Source organism: Gymnoscopelus braueri (assembly GCF_963280865.1).
Source record: "Gymnoscopelus braueri genome assembly, chromosome: 16".
Lineage (NCBI taxonomy): Eukaryota > Metazoa > Chordata > Actinopteri > Myctophiformes > Myctophidae > Gymnoscopelus > Gymnoscopelus braueri.
The window spans coordinates 3008713-3035751 of record NC_137616.1 but is presented as its reverse complement, the minus strand read 5'-3'; the positions used below and the strand labels follow the sequence as shown (position 1 = coordinate 3035751).

At 43.1% G+C, this 27039-nt stretch overlaps 2 protein-coding genes across 3 annotated transcripts in view; one reads left to right on the top strand and one right to left on the bottom strand.

Annotated features, from left to right (window-relative positions):
• The window catches only part of LOC308103685 (kinase D-interacting substrate of 220 kDa B-like), a 63349-nt gene extending 36773 nt beyond the window's left edge, over positions 1–26576 (top strand). Inside the window, exons 24-36 of one of the 2 annotated variants that reach the window (XM_080453806.1) lie at positions 9343–9521; positions 10330–10553; positions 13445–13576; positions 14883–14915; positions 17097–17234; positions 17742–17840; positions 18294–18539; positions 20581–20902; positions 22073–22269; positions 22805–23083; positions 24260–24382; positions 24775–24973; positions 26139–26576. In XM_080453806.1, the coding sequence (XP_080309932.1) occupies positions 9343–9521; positions 10330–10553; positions 13445–13576; positions 14883–14915; positions 17097–17234; positions 17742–17840; positions 18294–18539; positions 20581–20902; positions 22073–22269; positions 22805–23083; positions 24260–24382; positions 24775–24973; positions 26139–26302 (2335 nt within the window). In that variant the 3' untranslated portion in view covers positions 26303–26576. The remainder of the gene's footprint in view (positions 1–9342; positions 9522–10329; positions 10554–13444; positions 13577–14882; positions 14916–17096; positions 17235–17741; positions 17841–18293; positions 18540–20580; positions 20903–22072; positions 22270–22804; positions 23084–24259; positions 24383–24774; positions 24974–26138) is intronic. The other variant, XM_080453807.1, reaches the window with a different exon arrangement.
• On the bottom strand, positions 71–8180 carry LOC308103770 (nuclear factor 7, brain-like; the record flags this gene model as incomplete). The annotated part of the gene is made up of 2 exons (XM_080453928.1): positions 71–151; positions 7011–8180. 2 exons carry the CDS (start codon positions 8178–8180, stop codon positions 71–73), a joined length of 1251 nt encoding a protein of 416 aa, XP_080310054.1.
• Positions 26577–27039: the final 463 nt, after the last annotated feature.

Here is a 27039-nt window from a genome sequence, read left to right as displayed (position 1 = left end):
AAAAGCGGCCAGTCCCTCTAGAATGTCCCCTGAAGTTTACTTTGACCCTGAACTCTGGTTCTTGTTAAAGTCACGCTCTCGATTGAAGGTCGGTCAACGTCACCTCCTGTAGCTGTGGGAAGACTGTTGCTGTGTTCTTGTTTTGTTCTCTCTAGAAATAGTTAGAAATATGTCACTGTGACGTAACTCTAAATTGTCGCTATGCTGCCACGGTGGTGTGCAGTTGCGGGCAATAATGTGCTTGCTGCCTTTGAACCGTTTCTAAAACTGTTAAACAAATGAATTGTAAAGTTAAAGCTGCAGCACTATGTAACTTTCCTCTTCTACCCCGGATTTGAACCTGATTTCCTGCGCAAGTCCTGACACTTCTTACCATTGATCTAATAGAGCCTTCCTGCTTGCTCAGGGGATACATTGAAACTTGACTATCAGGTAAAAATTTGTGTCAGATCCTGTGTCTAGGTGAGACATGACCGTCGACACGATCTAAATGGCTCAATAGAAGAGCAGGGAGACAAAATACAACCACCCCAACTGTACAAGTTATATTGTATTAACATACTCTACCATACAGATTGGACAAAATTAAATTGTATTCCTATTTTTTTAACATAGTGCCATTTTAAGTTTGCAAGCTTCAGCAGCATGCAGGAAATTGCTACAATTGGCACGTGCCGTTTGGTTAACCCATTCAAACCGGGGAACACATCTGTGTAACCACTTAAACATTATTTTATACTTTTGCTATTAAAAAAATAGCAGATATACAAGCTCATACTTCGGCACAAGTGCCGCGCTATGAACTTGTAGATCTGCATTTTTTTTTTACGTAAAATCTGCAAATCTTTGAATATATATTTGATAAAGCGAACATTTTTACTCAAATCTTTGCTTCTGTGGGTCCCTGGAACAACATATTTTGAGATTGGTGTCCGCGGCCAAATACATATCATTTTGTGGGTCCTTGACATGAAAAGCACCACTGATAGTATAGCAACATATATTTTTCAGAAAACTGTTAAGATTTAGAAGACATTTGTAGATGCGTTCCCGGATTGAATGGGTTAAAAGCGAACATTTGAGACTGATCTTCATTAGCTTGTTAGGCATTCAGTCATGTCTGAAGGGAGTGAAATGCGTATTTCAGTTAGTTGAAACAGGTGCTTATTGAGTGCAGGGTTAATTAATTGAACCCTATAGCGCGGTTTATGAGATCAGACCCGGACCGACACTTGACAGAGTGGAGTTCGGCTGTCACAGCAGCGCAGCTCTCGGCAGAACAAAGGCAGCAGTGTTGCCAGAGTTTGTGAGAGGAATAAGCAACCAGGTCTATGAAAACAAACCCAAAAGAAGCGAAACATGAGCACTTTTAAACCTATACAGTGTACAGCGGCTATTTGAAGATAGCCGATCTACAAACTCACAACGTGTCGCGATGTGATACGTTGTGAGCTTGTTGATCTGCAATTTTCAAAACAAATCTTTACATTTTTTTTTTTTAATGTGGAATATTTGTGAAACGTTTTTACAACTCAAATTGTATGGACCATGGCAAAACATATCTTCAGATGGGGGGGATCCAAGCCCAAATAAGCAACTATTTTACTATTTTTTACTTTAGAAACAATACCAAAAACCGCAACACGCAACTGCCATTATTTAAAAGCGACCAAAGTCGCTTATAATAAGAATATACTGAAAGGCAGTGTGGCGCGCATCGGCTCCCACATTAGAGCGAAGAGCTTGCATAACTAACCCAGTCTGAGAACGGTCACACACAAACTAAATGAAAAAGGTGAGCTTGTTTTTCCAAGGACAGTGGTTTTGGAATGATTTGCAGGCAAAACTTAAAGCAGCACTATGTAACTTTCCTCTTCTTTTTTTTAAATGTGTATTTATTGCTTTTGACCAGCACATACATGAGAATACAGTTGCCATAGGATGTCAAGTTTTTTTTTTTTTTTTTTTTTGTGCCCTTACATCTACCCCCCCCCCCATCCCACATACAACATACAACATTCAAACATTTAACATGAACATACATTTAGCTAAAAAAAAAAAAAAAAAAAAGAATAATCAGTTATTTCCCTCGCTAACCCTCCCCATGGTACATATGGAGTGTATACAAAAAAGAAGAATAGGAATCCATTATTTTCTTCCTTTTGCATACTAACCTAGAGCTTGTCAATGTGTTGATGGCGGTGTTTGTTTTATCTGTCCTGTAACGTCTTTAATTTAGTTATATATTCAATCATAGGGCTCCAAATCTGGTCAAATTTTCCCGGTGATCCTCTCAGATTAAATTTAATTTTCTCCAAATTTAGGTACATCATGAGGTCTTTAAGCCATACAGATGCTTTAGGGGCCAGTGGTGATTTCCACTCCAGTAGTATCCTTCTTCTTGCTAATAAAGATATAAAGGCAAGATTCTGCTTCATACCCCTTCCAATATGATGATGATCTGGACAAATTCCAAACAACGCCATCTCTGCACCTGGTGACAGCTCTATGTTCCAAGCTTCAGCAAGATGTTTGAAAATGGCAGTCCAGTAGCCTTGTAGGCGGGGACAAGACCAAAACATGTGTGTCATATTTGCTGGGGACATATGGCATCTATTACAGGAGTCTGTGATACTTGGGTATATTTTAGAAAGTTTAAGATTAGTAAAATAAATACGGTGCACCACTTTAAATTGTATTAGGTTCAGCCTAGCACATGATGTACTGTCATTCACTCTCATTAGGGCCTCCTCCCACAGTTCATCATCTATAACCCTGCCCAGTTCATGTTCCCAATCTGTTTTAATTTTGTCCAAAGAAATTACTGTATGACTAGAAATCGAGGTGTAAACCTTTGAAATTAAACCTTTCCCCGTCATGGAGATGTCCAAAACTGTGTCAATTAAAGAATTGGGGATGGCATTTGGAAAGGAGGAGTTATTATTTTTCACAAAGTTTCGAACCTGGAAATATCGGAACAGATGAGAATTTGGGAGGCTAAACTTTTCACACAGTTCGCTGAAGCTACAGAATATGTTGTCTATATAAAGATCCCTTAACTTAACAAGGCCTGCTCTCTGCCACAAAGAAAAGGCTGCATCATTCCTGGGTGGGGAGAAAAGGTGGTTGTTCAGAATAGGACTATGGTTAGACATTCCTCTGACTCCAAGGGCAACTCTGAATTGAGACCAGATTCTTAAAGTAGAGATCACAATTGGATTAACTGAGAATGTTTTAGGTTGAATAGGTAATTTCGATGTAAGTAAGGCTAGAAATGAGGTGGTAGGACATGATTTAGCTTCAAGGTCACACCAAGTCAGTGTAGGATCCTGTATCCAGAGTATCATTTTGTGTATATTGGCTGCCCAATAATAATTTCTGAGATTAGGCAAAGATAATCCTCCTTCAGAACTATGTCTCTGTAGGAACTCCTTCCTTATCCTGGGTGTTTTTCCTTTCCATAAAAAAGATGAAATTAGTTTATCTACTGTTCCAAAGAAGGATTTGGGTAGAAAGACTGGCAGGCTTTGAAAAAGATACAGAAAGCGTGGGAGCACATTCATTTTGATGCAATTTACTCTCCCGGCAAGGGTTATATGTAAGCTATTCCACCTTTCCAAATCCAATTTAAGCTTGACCATTAGAGGTGGGAAATTGTTTTTGTAAAGGTCTGATAAGTGTCTACAGATATTCACACCTAAATATTTGAAATAGTTTTTAGATATTTTAAAAGGAAGACACGTTTCTGGAATTTGGAGGGCCAAGCTGTTTATTGGGAAGCATTCACTCTTTGAGAGGTTCAATTTATAGCCTGAGAAAGATCCAAATCGGTTCAATAGTTCTACTGTCTGGGGAATAACGGTTAATGGATCAGATATAAATAATAATAAATCATCTGCATATAGCGAAAGAAAGTGTTCTGAGCCACCTCTATAAATCCCTTGAATAAAGTTGGCAGATTTAAGCGCCATAGATAGCGTTTCCACCGCCGCGGCGAAGAGCATAGGAGACAGGTTGCAGCCCTGGCGTGTACCTCTGCTAAGTGAAAAATATTGGGACCTTGTGCCGTTGGTATTCAGTGATGCCTTGGGTGAAGAATATAAAAGCTTTATCCAGGATATAAATTTAGAGCCCATTCGATACCTTTTAAGGACCTCGAATAGATACCCCCACTCCAACCTATCGAACGCTTTCTCCGCATCCAAAGAGACAACCACTTCTGCAGTCTCAGTGGATGCAGGGGAGAGAATAATGTTAAGTAAGCGACGTATATTAGAGAAGGAGTGGCGGTTCTTCATAAATCCAGTTTGGTCTGGTGATATAATATTTGCCATAACTGGTTCGAAGCGTAGTGCTAAGGTTTTAGCTAAGATTTTATAGTCTGCATTCAGAAGGGAGATAGGCCGATATGAGCTACACTCAGTGTTGTCCTTACCTTGCTTAGGCAGTAGTATTATTGAGGCTTCAGTGAGAGTTTGAGGTAGTACTCCCCGGTCCAGGGCATCATTATACATTTTTAACAAAAGAGGGGCTAATTTATCAATAAATTTCTTATAAAACTCTATAGGATAACCATCAGGACCGGAAGCCTTCCCACTTTGTATTAATTTGATTGAGTCTACAATTTCACTTTTTTTTAATGGTTGATCCAACACTTCTGCTTGACTAGCTGTTACGGATGGGAATTCCAGGCTGTCCAGAAACCTTATCATGTCAGAGGTGTCAGCTGGGGATTGCGAAGTATATAGCTCTGAGTAATATGCTTTAAAAGAATCGTTAATGATTGCCGGGTTTACAGACAGTTCACCCGATGGGGTCCTTATTTGTTTAATTTCCTGAGAAGATGATTGACTCTTAATTTGATGTGCCAGAATACGTCCTGCCTTCTCACCGTGCTCATAAAAAAGCCCACGTTGTTTTAACAGTAATTTTTCTGTCTCTGTAGTTGAGAGTAAATTATAGTTCATTTGGAGATTTTGCCTTTCTTTCTCTAATTCAGGGGACCTTGACATTGACAGTCTGCTGTCCAGCTTTTGTATGCTTTCCATGAGTTGTTCCTGTTTTGCCCTTTTCAATTTATTTTGCCTGGCAGCATATGATATAATCTCCCCCCGAAGAACCACCTTGAATGTCTCCCAAAGCAAAGACGGGGATGTATGTTCAGACTGGTTAAAGTTAAGAAATTCATCAATTGCTTTAGAAATAGTATCACAGAACCCATCATCACTTAATAGTGCACAATTCAACTTCCAGGGAGGCCGTGATTTCAGGGGAAGTGTTAGTAAGAGGTCAAGCAGCAATGGTGCATGATCAGATATCACTATAGCAGAGTATTCAACATTATCAATTGCAGAGAGAAAATTATTATCAATATAAAAGTAGTCAATTCTTGAAAATGATTTATGGACATTAGAATAAAAACTAAACTGTTTTTCATTAGGGTGGAGATGGCGCCATGGGTCTGTGCTTCCTATTTGACTCATGAATGATGAGATTGCTTTAGCCATTTTAGAGGGAGCTTCCCGTTTTGGGTGAGATTTATCCATCAGTGGAGATATTGCGCAATTAAGATCTGCCCCCAAAATTAGGCGGTGAGAGTTTAAATCAGGCAAGAGTGATATTACTCTTCCAATAAATGCTTCATCATCCCAATTCGGAGCATATAGGTTTACAAGGGCAACAGCAACATTATTAAGAGAGCCTGATACAATTACAAACCGGCCATTAGGGTCCGCTATAACAGTAGTAGGGTAAAATTGTACTTTTTTATGTATTAAAATTGCTGTTCCCCTTGCTCTACTGCTGAAATTAGAGTGAAAGGATTGGCCAACCCATGACGCCTTTAACCTGTGATGGTCCTTATTAATAAGGTGAGTCTCTTGTAAAAAAGCAATTTCAGTTTTAAGGTGTTTTAGGTGTGAGAATACTCTGCCCCTCTTAACTGGACCATTTATCCCTTTAACATTCCAGGAGACAAATCTTAAGCATGTTCCTCCATTTTTTATAACATTAGCCATATTCAAACACGAAATTTAAATGTAATATCATATTGTATACTATATTACCACAAAAATAGTACCATAGTCCCTTTTTGAGGGTAACTTGGAGGGAAGGCACGAGGGAAAGAGAATGAAAAAAAAATATATAACCAGGACATACACACACAGCACAATAACAACACAATGACAAAGGACAAAAACTTTCCTCTTCTACCCCGGCTTTGAACGTGTTTGCCTGATTAAAGGGATGTTTCACTTTCAAACATGTTTGTGGTCATTTTAACGTCAACTCAGGCTTTTGTGAGCGCCCCAGACAGTCTTTAAGTTGCTTGATTCAGTATTTAGCTATGATATTCATACGCAGACACGCCCCCCTCCTATACAAACCCATTGTAACTCCATTTTAACCATGATAGATTCATTGAAAACACCCGTCCTTGGTTCTGGTGACTGATATTGACGTTCTAATGTGTACACCGTGTTTTCTTCAATTTGTGTATACAATGTAGTGAGGGTCCCTGCTTCATCTCTCTCTCTGTTAAGGGGTCCTTGGCCTGAAAAAGACTTTGAAGACCCCTGCTCTAGTTTGTATATAACTATGCGGTCAAGTGCTGGAATTTGTGCATCAAAGAGGGGGGGAGACGTGATGTGACGTTGCTGTGGAAACCATGCATGAGAAGCCATGCCGTAAAAATGTTTGAGAACCAAAAAAAAAGTGACAGTAATCATACACTAGTAATAATTATAATTATAAGTATGATCATCATCATCATCATCATCATCGTCGTCCTCGTCATCATCATCATCATGTTCTTCGTCATCATCATCATGTTCCTCGTCATCAAGATCATGGTCTTCATCATCATCATCATCATCATCATCATCATCATCATCATGGTAAATGATGGCTTCATGGCCATGGTCATCACTATCCTCTCTCATTACACTGATCTTCCTTGGTAACATCTTCAGAGGGAGAGTTTCGTCACCATTATAAATGTTTGGAAAGACCTTCTCTGTGAAAGTGTGTGTGAAGGTGTGTATGTGAGTGTTAGTATCAGGGTCAGAGAAGGACAGCTTCCCTCTGTTCCAGTCCAGCTGGACTCTGATCCTCCTGAGTTTCTGCCTCACGGAGAGATCAGTGAATGACCCTGGTGTGTACGCTGTGTATTTACCATCGTATAAATTCATACTCCAGAATTGTCCCCCTCCGTTTTTCCCCTTCCTCTGGAAAGACTCTGATAACACGCCTATGCCCCAGTCTGAATTGTCTCCAACCTCAACATCCCAGCTGTGAGACCCTGTGTTAAAGCCCTCAGAACCCAGGACGTACAAGTAGTCAAACCTCTCTGGGTTGTCGGGAAGGTGCTGTTTCTCCCCATATCTCACACTGGTCAGGTCATCAGACAGGAGGAGTCCTGGATGAGCTGTGTTGGGGTCCAGAATGACAGGTGTGTAGGAGACAATGTCCTTCATCTTGTCCCAGACTCTTAAGGTCAGGTTGCCCAGATGTTTGACATCATCTATCAGTGGTCCAGAGACCAGCTGTGGGTCCTGCAGTGTGAACTGGACTTTTTCCACTGTGGCCTTGTAGTCCTGCAGGAATGACATGTTTCCATCTCTCAGCTTCTCCTCTATGGCTCTGATTGTGTTCGAAAGAGCTGATATGTCTCTGTTCAGACCCTCAATCTTCTCCTTCATCATCTGACTCTTCTGCTTCTGTTCCTCCCTCAGTGCAGCAATCCTAGCCTCCTCTTCCTCTTGTAGAAACTGGTGAAGCTTCTTAAACTGTTCCTTAATCTTCCTCTCTGTGTTTTGGGTCTGGACCATAATGTGTTCTCCCGTTCGTTCACAGTTTGTTTTAACTTTATTGAAGACATTCCGTTTCTTCTGTAAGAGCTTCAGTAATTCCTCGGCTGCCTCCTTGGGATCCATTTTACGATGTTTCTCCTGTATGAAGGTCTCGCACAGGTTCTTCAGAACTCGGTTACAGGGTGGATATTTCCTTCTATTTATTTTCTTGCAAACCGGACATTCATTTTTTTCCTTATGTGTCCACCATTCCTGCAGACAGGCTTTACAGAAGCTGTGGCTACATGACAGGAGAACAGGATCTTTAAATACCTCACGACACACGGGACAGGAAAAATCCTCTTCTGAAAAAGACACCAGGGCAGCCATTTAGTTAAAAGTCACACTCGGTGGATCCAAGCTGGGTCCGTATTGCCTTATGCAGCTGTGGGAAAACTGATGTGCTCTAGTTTGGGTTTCTCTAGAAATAGACCAGTTTAGAACGATGTCACAGTGACGTCACACACACACACACACACACACACACACACACACACACACACACACACACACACACACACACACACACACACACACACACACACACACACACACACACACACACACACACACACACACACACACACACACACACACACACACACCTGGTTGTAGGTCTAACCAATTGCGTCCAGAGCAATTCTTTTGATCTCGCCCCTTGGAAAAATAACGTCCTCATAGAAGCACCAGACTCATATCCACGCAGTGATGTGTCAGTGGCAGGCTGCGCCTTGGCAGAATCCGACGAGAAATCTCATCCGTGGCAGGCAAAGAGTAAAAAATAAATTCAAACCATTTTTCAAAATGAAACATCTTTAACTCAAATCGTTGCTTCTGGGCGTCCCTGGAACAAAAATATTTTGAGATCACGGTGGCCAAATACATATAATTTTGGGGGTCCTTGACATGAAAAGGTTTGAGCACCGCTATATAGCATGTAATTTCAGAAAACTGTTAGGATTTAGATGACATTTATAGAATCGGCCTCAGGTCTTAACACATTGAGTGCCAATCGCGTAGATCTACGCGAACCTATTTAAAGCCGCCACGTGCCAATCGCGTAGATCTACGCGAATTTTTTGATCCATTTCCGGTTCCGGTTTGACCACCGGAAACAGAATTATTTGGGATCCGGTTTTGCCGATCCCGTCGGCCCTCGTTCTAATGACGAAACTGAAACTCAATTTTCTCCTTGTAGTTTTTTCTCCTCGCATATCACTGTTTAACGTAAACCGCTCTAACTACAACCATGGAGCTCCGTTTGACACGTGTTTTTTTCTGGTAGACGCAGGGAGATCTGGGCGATGTTTACAAACAGTGCAGAGCTCAATCTTAAGGATTTTAACAAGGTCTATGGCGACGTGAAAAAAACAAAAAAACAACAATAAAACGTTGGCACTGGTGAGTAAATTATGAGATTAACCTCTAGCATGGAATGTGTTAATGAGTTAAGTGATAATTCATATTTGTGTCGTATACTGTGTGATTGCAGGATCTCCAAGAACATCCCGACCACCAAAGATGTGGAGCCTCTTCTGGAGATCGACGGAGACGTGCGGAGCTTCGAGGTCTTCCTCTCGTCTCGCACCCCCATCCTGGCCGCACGAGACATCAAAACCTTCCTGCCCTGCACCGTCAACCTGGACCCAAAACTACGGGAGATCATCGCAGGTACATTAAATATGATCAGAATCATAATATTACCATCATTACTGCCAATCAGAGATGGGTGGGTGGCTACATTTACTTGAGTAACTTTTTGTTGAATTGTACTTGGAAGAGTATGATAAATCAACAGACTTTTCACTTTTGAGTAAAGTGTGTGTATACTCGAGTAAGTATATGTGTATGTGTGAACGAAACATTTTTGTTTTACTCCTTTTCGTTGGGGCCATATGTAAAGAGTGTAATTATTTTCATGCATCGTTCCACCAAAAAGAAAATCCTCAAAAAACTTCCCTGAGTTTTCCCTGGAAAGTCTGACTCCTGGTACAAAAGAATGACCACACACACACACACACACACGCACACGCACGCACACACACGCACACACACGCACACAAGCACGCGCGCACACGCACGCACGCACGTGCACACACACGTATCAATAAGTAAAGTATCAATACTACAATATAGAAATGTATATAGGGCTGAACTAGTTAATGTATGTTTTGTAATAATAATCAATAGTAACTAGTAACTTAGGTTGTCAAATAATAGTTGTGGAGTAAAAGTACAATATTTGCCTCTGAGATGTACTGGAGTAGAAGTAAAAGTATTGGAAATTGGAATTACTTAAGTAAAGTATAAATCCCTCAAAATACCTAAAACAATACTTAAGTACAGTACTTGTAAATGTACTTAGTTACTTTACACCACTGACACACACACACACACACACATTTGAATCCTGAAAAGTAACAGTTTTGGACATATGACAGAGACAATATGGTTTTCCGTGTGTTATTTTATCTCTCAGACGTGCGTGCGGCCAGAGAGCAGGTGCAGACCTACCCGGCGCTGCAGGAAGGCCCGACCCAGCGTCCCACGTCGATGTACAGCCAGGTGTCCGCCCTGTCCCCCTCCGCCTCCTTCACGGGCCCCTTCAACGGGGGCGGCCCCGGGGGCATGGTGTCAATGCCGCAGACCCACAGCAGCTACTACAGCGGCCTGGCGGGGCCACAGCACCCCTTCTACAACAGAGTGAGTCTATATTTCAGGGTTTTCTCAAAGTAGGGTGCCTCACAGCTAGAAGGTCCTGGGTTCGATTCCCGCTGGGGACGCTGTGGGCGCTGGGGGGCGTGTTCACTCCTCCGCGTCATCAGTGCCCATATCAGTGGGGTCTTTCTGTGTGGAGTTTGCATGTTCTCCCTGTGTCCCCTAGGGTAGGTACCCTCACAAAAAACATGCAGTAATCCTGGAGCCTGATGGAGGGGAAAGAAACTGGTTGGAATAACGTGTTCCTTCCACGCGCTACGTCCTACCGGGTAAACTCCCCCCTGTCAGGTGATAAGAAGCGGCCTGCTCACTCCTCATGCATTGAAGGAAGCATGAGCTCAGTTCGGGGCTTTTCCCAGGCTGGCAGAGGGAGAGTAGTGCCCAGGATTACAATAGGCACTGGGTGAAAAATGGGTTACAAAATCATAGGGTGTCCCGCAGAACACTATTATAATATGTGTTAACCCATTCAATCTGGGAACGCATCTGTGTCATTTTAAGATTTCTTTGGGCTATTCAAAAATAGCAGATCTACAAGCTCATAGTGTGGCACCGAGTGTCACGCTATGAGCTTGTACTGTATATCGGCAATTTTTTTTTTATGGTGACAATTTGTGCAAATCTTTTAAATATATAAATATGTTATAATTATTTTTTAAGCAAACATTTGTAACTCAAATCTTTGCTTCTGGGGGGTCCCTGGAACAAAACATTTTGAGATGGGGGGTCCGCGGCCAAATACATATCTAATTTTTTTTTATAAATCCTAACAGTATGTTGCTATATCAGTGGTGACTTTTTCATGTCAAGGACCACCCAAAATTTGGCCGCGGAGCCCTATCTCAAAAAATGTTGCTCCAGGGACCCCCAGAAGCACAGATCGGAGTTAAAAATGTTCGCTTTAAAACATATATATATATGTATTCAAAGATTTGCAAAACATTTCGGTGATTTTTCAAAAAATAGCAGATCTACAAGCTCATAGCGCGGCTGAGCTTGTATATCTGCTATTTTTGAATAGCCAAAGAAATCTTACAATGACACAGATGTGTTCCGGGTCTTAATGGATTGATGTAATCAATATCACTTCAGTTTAACCATTTCAGACCCTCTATTCTTAGTTAAAGTGGACCTGAGTTGCGCTGTAATTGGTGTGTTCTTTTTCCATCTACACCAAATCTCTTCGCCGAAAATAGCCGATCTACAAGCTCTCGTAGATCGGATATTTTTTGGCAAATGTTCCCTCCAGAATAGTGATGCTGGGGTTCAAGCAGTTCAAAATATAAAATTATAGTTATTTTCAATCTGTCCTACTGAAAATGGCGTTTTCCTCGTGACATACTGTATCTTAGGGGGGAAAGATTGACATATTTACGTACCATAATATCTGGCAACAACAACTAAACTATTTGAATGACCACTTTTTGATCTGAAGCTAAATAGTAGCCCTTTGACAACAAGCTGTGTTTATTCATTGATCAATGTTAAAGGGATAGCTCACCCCCAAAATGTTTTTTTTTTCTATCGTCAGATAGATAGATAGAAGACCCCATGGGGACTTGAATTCGTGGATATTTTTTAGTTTTTGTCGCATTCCTAAGCCAATAATTTGATGACCGGCAGTGGTTCCGGTAGGAGACACAAAGAGCCTCCTTTGTGTGTCCTACCGGAACCGCTGCCTACCGGTCCACCCGTCATTAAATTATTGTCTTAGGAATGCGACATAAACTAAAAAATATCCATGAATTCAAGTCTGCATGGGGTGACTAATCGATAGAAAATTATAGAGATTATTTGTGGGTGAACTATCCCTTTAACACCATTAGCCGACAACAACACACAGCAAGACACGGTAGATTGGTGTGAACAGCGATGGGTGACGTCACAGATGGAGTTAGGCGGCCTTAAACAATGACCTTTGCCCTCGGTTCAGTTGCTCTCCATTTGACAGACTGGACTGGCAGTTCTTGGTAGGTAACCATGGCGATCATCTCACGTTGGAAACGACCTCGAATGTTTGTTTTCCCCATAGTGCTGCGTGTTTCATCATCATTTGCCAAACGCTTAATTAGCTGGATAATGTTTTCAGTCTGTGCTGTTGCTCCCATTTGATTTAGTTTTGATGAGCGCTGTGCGTATGTATGTAAGGGAACCCTTGCAATACAGCAATTTATCTCTGTTGTTGACATGAAATATATGACCAATATGTCAGCGGCTCCCAACATGTGGGCCGGGGCTCACCGCTGGGTCTTGATGATATTGCAAGTGGGCCCCTAAATAATTGGCAAAAAACACTAAAATGTTATTGATAATATGACCGTAACTAAAGTCAACTTGAACTTGAAGTCAGAAGTTAGAGGAATAATGAATTCTGTCAACAACCGTGATGCAACGTCTCACATCATTGCATTAATTTAAATTTTTCCTGTTTTTGCAAAGTGACACATTCTGTTTGATCGTTGTTTTGATGCATTTATTTGTTACATGATTTCATATCCTCACTGTTGGGGCAGAAACCTTCACTCTTCATATTTTATATTTTAACCACGCAGACCACCTATCTCAAAGTATTTTTTTTCCAGCAGGGACCCACAAAAGCAAAGATTTTACTTAAAAATGTTTGCTTTAAAATATATATATATATATATTCAGAGATTTGCAAAAATGTTCTCGAAAATAGCAGATCTAAAAGCTTTTTTTCATACACGGTTTCTACCCGACAGTGACGATATCCAAGACATTGCTATGCATTCATTCAGTCTCATTTTATCCTCTCATCCATCCACTCATCCATCCACTCATCCATCCATCCATCCATCTTTAAATGTGTTTTTTTCCTCCCGGGATGACCACCCCACCCCCCCCCCCCACCTCAGCCATACTTCCCTCAACACCTGTACCACCTGCCACGGCCCTACATGACCACCTACCCACCTCCACCTCCTCCTCCTCACGCACCACCATCATCGCGCCTCCTGGCCACCCTCAGGAACCCAGGGGGTGGACTCGTAAGTACACCAGGGTGTAGGAATGTAGAATTAATTAACATAGATAATAGATATATATATTTATAGATTTAGAGAGGTCACCATTTAACAATTTACAATTTAGGCATTTAGCAGACGCTCTTAAAGGAGTAGTTACCCAAAAAAAAAGAATTATTTTCTATCAATTACACACCCCATGAAGACTTTTTTTTTGTTTTTGTCACATTCCTAAGCCAATAATTTGATGACAGACGGTCTCTCCGGTAGGAGACTCAGTAAGAGACTCTTTGAGTCTCCTACCAGAGAGACCACGCTCATCAAATTATTGGCTTAGGAATGCGACAAAAACAAGACAAACTCCATGAATTCAAGGCTTCATGGGGTGTGTAATTGATAGAAAATAAGTATTTTTTTTGGGTGAACTACTCCTTTATTCCAGAGTGATTTACAGTAAGGATAATTCCTTTTAACAGGACCTTCATGAAAGTCCTTGCGGGCTTGTTTCCAATGAGGGCCTGTGAGCAATTAGGGGTTAAGAGTCTTGCTCAGGGACAAATTTCATTTCATCGACACATATGCTGGCGTGGCCTGGAATCGTACCTGGGGCAACCAGGGCCTCTGGCTCCCTAGGCGGGCTCACTAACCACTCAGCTATGGCCGCCCCACAGTAAGCTAGGTAAAATACAAGGTAATACATCAAATGCAGAGAAGTATTAATCTAGGTTCATAGGTAAACCAATAACCTATCATCAGTCTAAACCGAATAATATCAAAAAAAATTATAATAATCTGTACATACTAACAAACAATGACAACAAATGAACCTGGCATCTGTCTAAATAACATGCAATCTAAATGACAATTTAACCTTTGCATAAGCCTGCAAGGTTAGGGCAAAGTGCTACAGGCTACCACTAAAGGAGTAGTGCAAAAAATAGACCATCGATGTCCAACCATCAGTCCAACACTTTGGTCACACACACACGCTCGCGCGCACACACACACACACACACACACACACACACACACACGCTCTTCTACCTGTTCAAAATAAAAAGGCATGCTTCTTCTTCTTCTTCTTCTTCTTCTGTTAAAGACGCTAGTTTCTTCACCTCCATTATTTCCTCCTGTGTTCTTCAGCGGTCACTCCACCTGTCTCTCTCTCTCTCTTTCTCTCTCTCTCTCTCTCTCTCTTTCTCTCCGTTGGTCTGTCTACTCCTGATGCTGAACTGTGCTTTGTCCATTTCCCTCATCTGTCTGTCTGTCTGTCTGTCTGTCTGTCTGTCTGTCTGTCTGTCTGTCTGTCTGTCATCGTCTCTCCATGCAGTATAAGGTGTCCTCTTTGAAAAGGAATAAGCAGGTATTGGAACCCTCTGACCTTTTGACCCTAACACTGGCTTATCTTTACCTCCCTGCCTCTCATGCTGCCCTGTGTTTCCAACCTGTGTTCTGAAGTAACCCCTGACTACTGACTACACTTCCCAGCATGCACCTTGGGATAACTAGCTAGCTTCTCCTTAAAGACGAAACTCCTTTTGAAAAGGTTATATTTGAACAGCTCATAGTGTGAAAACGCACTATAGTCTCTGAAAACTATGCTATATCATTCTATAGTATACTATACTAAATATACTCAAACCTGAACCTAATATAAATGCAGTGGAAATACATTTTCTTCCAATGTGTTTTTTCCAACAAAAATGTTACCTTGATTTTTATTTTGAAGGCAAAGCCTTTCCTCTGTAGTGACACACATATTAAGCTTAAATTATGCTCCACCAAATGACGGTGTCACTTAAAAATAATACAAAATAATAATAACTAACTAAACTAAGCTAAAGTTGTTGCTTTGAACAGTTGCTTGAACATCCGTTCTCGTCTTCGTGTATAAAATAGGCTTCACCATACAGTAGACATTATGCAAGGTTTCCTCTCTGAGCCGTTCAGATGTTTGATGAAGACCTTGATGCTTTGCTTCCTTCCAATCTCTCTCTCTTGCACTCACTACACTAAAATACTCAGTGTTCATTTAACTCTGAGCGTGCACAAATGGAAGCAAATGGACCATTTATACACCTCAGAGTTAGAAATGGTTAAACGAACAGTGAGTATTTTATTGTGTAAACTCACTCACACACACACACAAAAGGCACCGGGCATGTATATATTAATGCATTTAATAAATACATTGTTTTAACAACTTGTTACGTTACAAAATACCCTCAGGCACTAGGTGCCGGCATTACTTTATGAGTCGTACTTCTGTATAGACAAATGAACCTTTAAATTATGAATTAACCTTTGATTAGACAGCTAGAGTAAAGAACTGCAGCGATATGTGATTCCTGCTGTACATTATTGAGTTACTTCTGACATAATCTATCACTAGTATATTTTTCACGATAACCGTTCTACATGAATATGTATTTTGACAACTTTTTGCGCCAAAAATTACGCAGGCACCGGAAATGCACCGGAGAGTCGGTTTCAGTTTTTGTCTACTCTAGCCACCTCTGGTGTCAACTCACCTCTTTTTAGAACTATAGACTTTAACACTATACATTTATAGGCCTACAGTACATACATATCGTTGCTGTCGGGCAGAAACCTCTTACCTAAATCTCCATATTTTAACTTTTTGTCTTTTTTCTTAACACATCCACCGCCAGAGGTTAATCTCATAATGTACTCACCAGTGCCAAGGTGTTTTTGTTGTTTTTTTGTTTTTTTCATGTCGCCATAGATCTTGTTAAAATCCTTAAGATTGAGCCGTGAACGGTCTGTTTACATCCGCGAGATCTCCCTGTATCTCCCAGTGAAGACCGCATGTCAAACGGACTTCCATGACTGTAGTTAGAGCGGATTACGTTAAACAGTGAAATGCGAGGAGAAAAAACTACAGGAAGAGAATTGAGTTTCAGTTTCGTCTGTAGAATGGGAGCGGGCGTGATCGTCGAAACCGGATCCCAAATAATTCTATTTCCTGTCATCAAACCGGAAACGGAAGTGGATCAAAAAAATTCCGAAAGTGCACCCGGACCGCGCATGCGCGAAAAGACCGCAGCCCGTAGGACTACGGGCTCGGCGCTTAACCGTTGGATTTAACGGCCCGTAGAACTACGGGCCCGGCGGTAAAGGTGTTAAGCTAACAACCTACTCGATCATACTATAGAATCACTCAAAAGTAGCATATCCGCAAGCTTGAAACGCGGCGCGAAGCGTCGCGTTTCGAGCTTGTCAATCTGCTACTTTTGCTACTTTTGAATTTGAATCCTGAAAAGTAACAGTTTTGGACTGTATGAGGTTATCACACGACAGAGAAGATGTATATGTTCATACACAGTCATATTCCATCCATTGATTCAAATAACTGAGTATTAGCTCAACGTAGTACAACTTAACACAACTAGACTGTTGTGTGTGTGCGTGCGTGCGTGCGTGCGTGCGTGCGTGCGTGCGGGCGGGCGGGCGGGCGTGTGTACGGACAGTGTTGTGGTGGATGGTATTTGAACCTGTGATGTGCTGGTGTTCCAATCCACAGGGCTCTGCGTCGGTGGTGTCCGCCACCCCTGCCATCCTGCTGAGCACCATGAGCACCGACGCGGTGTGTGAACGCGTTCGTCAGATGGAGGGCATCGACCAGAGCATGGTGGCACCGTACACCGCTACCATCAAGAAGGTGCGCGTTTCAGTTCATCTATAACACCTATTACTATTACAGTAGCTCAAAAAATGTACCTTTTGTGAAGTATAATTTAAAGGTTTCATGCTGACCGATGATGATGATTCACGATTCTGTCCCTATAGGGAAACACATTCTCACACTTAGGCGTCAGTTATTGCCGCTCTGTAATTTTCACCACCTAATGCCACCTATAGGACTACAGTAGTGACAAAAAAAACGAAAACGCACGTATTGGAGCTTCAAATACTATCAAATCGGAGGACTGGCTAGCTGGTAGCAGCGCTTAACTAATAACCGCAATCTCCCATAGTCGAAACCCACCGTGGGAGTGACTTCTTTTTTTCTCTCTCGAATTTTTTTCTTTCTCTCTCCGCAGTTTTTGTGAGGTTAGGGTTAGGGTTAGGTTTTGGAGAATATGTTCATAGTGCAACATTTACCATGAAACGATTTAAAGTGCTTTAATCAGAATCAGAGTGAGAACGTTATTGTTGTCTGTTTCAGGCTAACGTAAACGGCAGGGTTCTGACTCAGTGTAACATCGATGAACTGAAGAAGGAGATGAACATGAACTTCGGGGACTGGCAGCTGTTCAGAGCCACGGTGAGCTTATCCTCCCTCTATGTGTTTGTGCCGTGGTTTTTAACCCATTAAAGGGATAGTTCACCCAAATAATTTTTTTTTTCTATCGATTAGTCTCCATGGAGACTTGAATTCATGAATGTTTTTAGGTTTTTGTCGCATTCCTAAGCCAATAATTGTATGACTAGCAGTGGTTCCGGTAGGAGACACGAAGAGTCTCCTTTGTATCTCCTACCTGAACCGCTGCCTACCAGTCTGCTGGTCATTAAATTAAAAAAACCTATCCATGAATTCAAGTCTCCATGGGGTGACTAATCGATAGACTCAAACTTTTTCATGTCAAGGACCACCAAAATTGTATGTATTTGGCTGCGAGCCCCCATCTCAAAATATGTTGCTCCAGGGGACCCCCAGAAGCAAAGATTTGAGTTAAAAATGTTCGCTTTAAAAGATATTTCATTGTGTTGTGTATAGGTGCTGGACATGCGTATGATGGAGAGCCAGGTTCTGCACGAGGAGGCTCCCAGCGAGCACGGCAGCAGCGTGGCCGCTCACGGAGGAGGAGGGGAGGGGCCGGGGAGGCGTGCTTCGGCCCCGCCCCTGGCGGGAGCGGCCAATCCGGACGGCACGTCGCCCATGTACAGCTTCAACCTGAGCTTCGAGGAGCTCAGCAACGTGGGGCTGGACGAAGCCCCACGCCACGGGAACATGCAGTGGACCGTGAGTATACTCTGCTCCAATGCTAGCCTGGTTCCAAACCATAGACCCCACCCACTCAGAGAAATGTTGAAATGTGAGCCTAGGATATCTTCGATACAAAAAGTACCGTCCAATGAGAGTCGGAGGTGGGGGTGGCTCTAACGACAAGCCAATCAGCGAATATCTGCTAAAACAAGCTGTGCGATGACGTCAGATGTAGGCGGATCCGTGGATCTCTTGTGATTGGTTTAGGGACATTCGAATCCCCTCCCCCTTGTTAGGGTTAGGGTTAGTCGCCAACACTGCAGCCAATTTCAGACTGAAGCTCCACACAGCTTCAGGCTGATAATCAGGCCACTCCAATGCTCTAAGACAGGGGGGTTCTGAAAGTGGGGTCAGTCGACTTTTTCATGTCAAGGACCCCCAAATTGATATGTATTTGGCCGCGGAAAAAGGTTTTGTGACAGGGACCCCCAGAAGAGAAGGTTTATGTTAAGAAAATTCTAAATTATTAAAAATTTCCCAAACATTTTCAATATTTTTCACAAGAAATCTAAAATAGCAGATTTACAAGCTCGCAGAGAGCTTGGGTAGCTTGTATATCTGCTATTTTTGAATAGCCAACATACACGTGTGATGGAAAAAGTGCTCAAATTTTTTACTTAAGTAAAAGTATCAATACTGCAATGTAGAAATACTCTGTTAGGGCACGCTCCCACCAAGAGTTGGCTGGCCGCTGTTTGCAGAATCTGCCAATGCATTGTCAATGCAAATGCGTTGATTCACGCAAGAGCAGATTTTTCCGCTAGTCGCGCAGACCTTGCGTTTATCTGCTCTCCGCGACTAAGCATAAAACTGCTGGAGGCAGGCGCTGATTTTCTCCCTCTGTCCAATCGGGTGAGTCGAAGGCGGACCGTCTCAAGACTCAGGAAGCAACATGGTGCTCAAGGCAGCAGGCACTGCAGGCTACGGGGAGGCTCCTGAAAGTGAGTGACAGGCGCGACACTCCCGTTTTTTTGAATCCGCTGCCCTAAGGGCGCGCTCCCACCAAGAGTTGGCTGGCCGCTGTTAAACGCAGGTTGTGCGCGGCCACAGTTTTTTGCAGCCAGCGGATTCTAAAAAACGGGAGTGACGCGCCTGTCACTCACTTTCAGGACCCTCCCCATAGCCCGCACCGCCTGCTGCCTTGAGCACCATGGTGCTTCCTGAGTCTTGGGACGGTCCGCCTTCGACTCACCCGATTGGACAGAGGGAGAAAATCAGCTCACGCAAGAGCAGATCTTTCCGCCTGTCGTGCAGACCTTGCGTTTATCTGCTCTACACGACTTGTCCATTTGAAGCAGAAAACTGCTGGAGGCAGGAGCTGATTTTCCCCCTCTGTCCAATCGGGTGAGTGGAAGGCAGACCGTCCCAAGACTCAGGAAGCACCATGGTGCTCAAGGCAGCAGGCGGTGCGGGCTACGGGGAGGGTCCTGAAAGTGAGTGACAGGCGCATCACTCCCGTTTTTTAGAATCCGCTGGCTGCAAAAAACTGTGGCCGCGCACAACCTGCGTTTAACGCTAGCCGACCATGTTTTGGTGGGAGCGTGCCCTTACAAGTAAAAGTTCGGAATTCAAAATTTACTTGAGTAAAAGTACAAAAGTATTAGTATCAAAATTTACTTAAAATACCAAAAGTAGAAAGTACTCATTATGCAGAATGTCCCATTTCACACATTTTCAAATGTATAAAATGTATGAAATCCTTTGAAAATAGCAGATCTACAAGCTCACAATGCGTCGCATTTCCGTTTCCGTTTTCCGGCCGGATGACGTTTTCCGGCCGGCCGGATGACGTCATTTTCACTTTCAATAGAAAATATGTTTTGAAAAGGCTTTCGGGGGTGAAATTCATGGAATGGGCGTTGTGAAACATTTGCCACTCACAAAAGATATACAATTTAGATATATCATTTATACAATTTCGTTTTTTTGAAAAAGTTACCTAGTATTACTTTAAGTACAGCACTTAAGTAAGTACTTAGTTACTTTACACCACTGCACGTGTGTCTGTCTCGGTCAGGTGGGTCCCGCCCGCACGGCCAGCATGACCAGCCTGAACTCCCAGGAGTCGTCCAACGACATCGTCCAGCTGACCAACAAGCAGCAGGCCGAGTACCGCAACGCCTACCAGGAGTACATCGCCCAGATGACCACACTGGAGCTGGCGGAGGCCGGCGGGGCCGCCCCGCCCGACAAGATGCCCGTCCAGCCCCAGCCGGGACAGTTCATGACCTCCTCCAATGGAGGAGGGGGAGGAGGAGGGACGGAGGACAGGAACAACAAGGAGGGAGAGCAGGACGGGAGGAGGAGCAAGAGAGCAGGAGGAGGAGGAGGTGGTGGAGGTAGGAGATTATACATTCGTGTCGCCAGCGTTGCCATGTCTGCTTATTATAAGCAACTTTGGGCTTGTTTTCCTGTAAAGTCGCTTGTGAATCGTCTCTGTCGGGTGGAAACGTCATTATGTCCAAAACTGTTACTTTTCAGGATTCAAATTCAAGAATGGCAAAAGTAGCAGATCTACAAGCTCCGAATGTGTTTCAAGCTTGTAGATCTGCAAGCACTTTTGTGTCACACAAAACGCTTTTGTGTCACACAAAACGCTTTTGTGTGACGCTGTAGTATGATTGTAGTGTCAAAAGTCCTATACTTTTAGGCACTACTGGTTGCCAACGGCTAAAAGGATGTTTCGACGTGTGCTCAAAAACTGAATTCCAAACCATCCGTTGAAGATTTATCCTTCATTGTCAGCATACAACATAATAAATATAATTATCTTGTAGATCAGGTTATTTTTTTTACTCATTCACTGGAATTGACGTGTTTGACGTGTTTTTTCCCAAAGGCCCAGACTACCATTGATGGGTTTTAGTTTTTTGGTGTTTTCAGTGTTTTTTCCACTAGATGGCTCTGTTCTCTGACACATGAGTGACCATTTAATCCTCAGACACACGTGATCCAAGATTTCCTCCTCCATTCATTTCCTTGTTAATCGATTTAGAAAGAAGCCTGTATTTCGCCTCCCTGGTTTTCCTCTGCATTTTTGACGAGTCATACTATATTCAATGGCCTATAACAAGCGAACGGGGGGTGGTGTTTTTTTTTCGTGGAAGCACAGTGAAACCCTCCCTGTTTAGCTGCGATCGGGGCATCGTATCGTACTGGAGATAAATATTCTGTGACTAGTTGAAAAGGTAAGGAAATCGAGAAATCGCTGATCATTTATTTATTTATAACAAAGAAAAACCGGTGCGCTTCCTCTGGATGCCTTCTTAGTTGAGGCAGTGGGTGCTCAGCTATGTATATAACTCAAAACAAAACCACCAAGTGGAAAAAGCGGCACTCCAAAATAAATACTACTCCACTGTCTTGCAGTATTTATTTTGGAGTGATGCTTTTTCCACTTGGGTGGTTTTGTTTTGTATCTATTTATTTACTCTGGCAGTGAATGAGTTAATGGGGGAAAATCGAGATTTTTTTTTAATACAATTTTCTTCATTTTTTTTTTAACACAGGTGGTGGAGGAGTTAAGCCCGTAGCAGACAGCACTGATTTCGGCACCAATGGAGCAGAAGCTCTGGACCCCATCACCGAGGAGGACGAGAAGACGGCCGACCACGGCTCCTCCAAGTCCCTGCTGAACCGCAAGACCTCCGCAGAGAGGCTGTTCCAGGGGGTCAAGACCCCCGGAGGAGGGGGACCCAGATACCAGGTATACAAAAAAAAGAAACAAGAAATGACACAGTCATATTATACCAGCTTGCTGCGAGCTTTTCTTTGTGTGTGTGTGTGTGTGTGTGTGTGTGTGTGTGTGTGTGTGTGTGTGTGTGTGTGTGTGTGTGTGTGTGTGCGTGCGTGCGTGCGTGCGTGCGTGCGTGCGTGCGTGCGTGCGTGCGTGCGTGCGTGCGTGCGTGCGTGCGTGCGTGCGTGTGTGTGTGTGTGTGTGTGTGTGAGAGAGAGAGATGAAAAGTGATGGCTGGAACACAAGCACACTCCACATACAGTACTGCATAATTCCAAAATCCATTGGAATTGATAGTTATGTTGCGACAACTTGCGAGCATAGCATGGGAGGACTCCCCATTGGCTTAAAGGACAGCCAATGATGAAAAGGTTGAAAAGGTGTCTCTCTTCTCTTCTCTTCTCTTCTCTTCTCTTCTCTTCTCTTCTCTTCTCTTCTCTTCTCTTCTCTTCTCTTCCCTCTCCTCTCCTCTCCTCTCCTCTCCTCTCCTCTCCTCTCCCTCCAGAAACTGACCAGCGATGACGAGGAGTCGGAGGAGTCGGACAACGCTCCTCTGCTGCTGAAAGACGGAAAGAAAGCCGTGGATCCCAAACAAGCAGGAGGAGGAGGAGGAGGAGGAGGCTCCCTGGCCCTGAAGGGGAAGGACTACCTGTCGGACACGTCCATGTTGGACAAGAAGGACTCGTCTGACTCCGGGGTCCGCTCCAACGAGAGCTCCCCCAACCACTCCCTGCAGGACGAGGAGGCTGACCTCTCACAGCTCGACAGAGCCAACCTGATCGAGGTACGAGTCCCACTTTAATGTCATCTACAGCCAGGGGTTCGAGTCCCACTTTAATGTCATCTACAGCCAGAGGTTCGAGTCCCACTTTAATGGAATATTTTGGAATATTTGTGACATAAAATAAGGCACAAGCGATTAAAACCAGGAATGGACAAAAATATCAGTATGTCACGTCATAATGATATCCAGAATCCCAGATGGTATCTGGTGTCATATCACGATAGATATAATATTGATATATTGCCCAGCCCTACACACCAACCTCTTCTGAGAAGAAATATGTGGGATGGAAATATGTGATTAATCCTCTTTTCTCATGTCATGTCATGTCATCTAATCTCTTGCTGTTTCATCTTGCATCGTCTAATTTCTCCCATCCTTTCGTGGGATCAAATCTTCATCATGTCATGTCATTTTGCCTCACTTTCATGCCAACGTGATACAAACATCTCCATGCTGTTTCATAATGGCTTCATCTCTGCTCACGTCGACTTCTTCATCTTCTTTCTGCTCGTTTCAATTTCATCTCATCTCAACCGATGTTCTAATCGTCTCATCTCGTTTCATCTCTGCTTGTGTGTGTCATCCTGTCTCATCTCATCTCGCTTTGCCTCCTTTTCTCTTCATGTCGTGGCATCTCATCATCATGTGATGTCTCCTCCCATCTTGTTCCTCCTCATTTCATGTCCTCTCACGTCGTCATCTCGTGGTTGTTCTCCTCTCATTGTCGTCATCTCGTGGTTGTTTTCCTCTCATTGTCGTCATCTCGTGGTTGTTCTCCTCTCATTGTCGTCATCTCGTGGGTTGTTTTCCTCTCATTGTCGTCATCTCGTGGTTGTTTTCCTCTCATTGTCGTCATTTCGTGATTGTTTTCCTCTCATTGTCGTCATCTCGTGGGTTGTTTTCCTCTCATTGTCGTCATCTCGTGGTTGTTTTCCTCTCATTGTCGTCATCTCGTGGTTGTTTTCCTCTCATTGTCGTCATCTCGTGGTTGTTTTTCCTCTCATTGTCGTCATCTCGTGGGTTGTTTTCCTCTCATTGTCGTCATCTCGTGGGTTGTTTTCCTCTCATTGTCGTCATCTCGTGGGTTGTTTTCCTCTCATTGTCGTCATCTCGTGGGTTGTTTTCCTCTCATTGTCGTCATCTCGTGGTTATTTTTCCCGTCACCCATCCCAGCTGGATGAGGACAGCACATCCAGGAAGAGCGGGGGAGGAGGAGGGGGGTTGCCTGTCCTTCCCAGCAGCCTTAGCGGCGCGCTCCAGGACCCGGCCATCACGCGCATGTCCATCTGCTCTGAGGTGACCGGAAATACCGCTCTACTGTCTGTCTACAAGACGTTATGCCTTATACATTCCTTCGATTTCAGTTCACTAAAATGTTTTGTCAACTCTAGTTTTTGTTATTTCATAGTTTTAGTTGACTATATATTAACCTTTTCAGGACCAGTGCAGCCTGCTGGCCAGCATTGTTAATTTCGTCGACTACCTTTTTTCACTGACGAAAACTAAATAAAATCGAACTAAAACTAGACTAAAACAAAACCATTTCAGATGACTAAAATATGAGTAAATATGAATACATGAAATTATATTCAAAAGACTATGACTAAAACTAAAACAAAAATTTCTGTCAAAATTAAAACTGCTAGCCAGTAGATATTAACCCCTGGTTGTCCCTTTAACCAATTCAGGACCAGTGCAGCCTGCTGGCCAGCAGCCCAGAGGAGAGCTGGCCTTCCTCCAGGAGCTACAACCTGAACCGCACCCCCAGCACCACCACCCTCAACAACAACAGCAACAGCAACAACCGCCCCCGTCAGCCAGCAGGGGACGCCACCTCCTCTGTCTCCTCCACCCCTACCAGTGATGTCATCATGTCTCCTGGCCAAGGTTATTCATTTACAGTATATCTCTGCTGTCCAGCAGCAACTTGCTAACTCCAAAACGCTCATTTTTCGAAAAAACAAAATATAAACTTTTCAGGAAATAAAGAAAACCGTATATTTTCAACACAAAGCAATACTACCTCATTAAAGTTGGTATAGTGACTTTATATATTGTCAGATACTTGCATGTGTCATTATATTATCACCGCTTTACCAAAATCTAGCTCAAATGGAATTAGGAGTTTTGTCCAAACCAGCTGAAGTGGAGTTAGGAGTCCGAACAGCTGACAATAGCTCCAATCGCACGGAGGGAGAGGTTTCAAATGGGTCTAAATTCCAAATGGATCTCCAAGCTCACAACGCATCACAGCGTTTGAATTAATGCCCTGATGCTTCATGACACTTATTATATATCACAGAGTTGGAGTTTCAGTAGAACTAACGCGACAGAAATGCTATGAACTCCTTTCTTGTCACAATGCTCTCCTCATTAAACACTTCATAGATTTTAGAAATAGAATTACTTGTTTTCATAACATTAGCGTCAGTGCAAAATTTTATAAACTGGTACACTGTATAGTTTTAACAGACTACGGGGGAAACAAACGGCGTCGTTACTGTTTGTTTATGTGCTACTGCTCCTCTGTGTGCACTCACTCACTGCGCAGTGCGCTGTGCTCTGAGCTGTAGAGCGGCAGCAGGAGAGGAGAGGGGGGGAGTTGCATGGTTTTGATTTTGGTTTTGGTTTTGTCAGAGGCGCTTTTTAATACTTTTCATTTGGTTCAAAAACATTTATTTACACAGACGTAAAATAGCGTTTATTTATGAAAAAAAGAAAAAAAATGTGTTAGCTGGTTGATCCTGGACACCGACGATATATTACTTTTGCATTTTTCATTTCTTTTTATATGGATTTTTTTTTACGTAATCTTTTTTGTAAAGCATTGTTTTTAGTTTTTATTTCAGTTAACTAAAATGTTAAAAGGTTCCTTCCTTCCTTATTTCCTTATTGAATTCCTTCCTTCCTTCCTTCCTTCCTTCCTTCCTTCCTTCCTTCCTTCCTTCCTTCCTTCCTTCCTTCCTTCCTTCCTTCCTTCTTTCCTTCCTTCCTCCCTCCCTCCATCCATCCATCCTTCCATCCACCCTTCCTCCCTTCCTTCCTGCTCCAGGTTCCACCCCCACCGGCGGCGTCGTGACCAAGGCCGGCCCCCACAACGAGAACGTGCGCGTGGTGCACCTAAAGAGGGGGCTCAAACCCGGGGACCCCCCGGAAATCTGCGCCGTCTCCTCCGACACCGTCACCTTCGGCGAGGAGAGGGAGAGCATCCTTTGAGGAGGAGGAGGAGGATGCTGAGAGAGAGAGAAAGAGAGAAGGAGAGAGAGAGAGAGAGAGAGAGAGCACTGGGGTTCTGTGTTTCTGTGTTAATATCGCTGGCCTGTAAAAAGTAAACAGCACTAGATACTATAGGGTTGGGATCCAGAACCGGAGGAAACGGATCCGACATTGAGGAACCAGATTGATGGGTTCCATCACATAATGGAACCGTTTTATGACACTGTCAGTGGTTCTCAAACTTTTTTTTTTCAATTTCAAGGACCACCATAACTCTGACAGTGTACAAATGGAACCAAATGGACCCTTACGGGTCCATTTGGTTCCATTGCGTACACTCAGAGTTACAGACCTTGTAAAGGTCCATTTGGAACCCCATCAAGAAACCCAGAGGATCTCTGTACCTCACTTTGGAGAACCACTACAATATACAACATACCGTTTTTATGAATGAATTTGTGTTTATCAAAAATTATAATGAAGGCCAAAATTAAATATATATTCAGAGGGAATCGTCAAGGAACCGGGATCGCTAAAATCCTAAAGGATCCCAATCCTACTAGATACCGTTGGTTGCGTCCAGAATCACATGCTATGTGCAACATGCTAATAGGCATGTTATTTTTCAACATGCTTTTTGAGTTCATACAGAACGGTATACTTTGTTAGGGACATACTAACCACACAGAATGTTAGGAAAGTGCCCCATCTTGTGACAAAGTAGAGGTGCTACATGT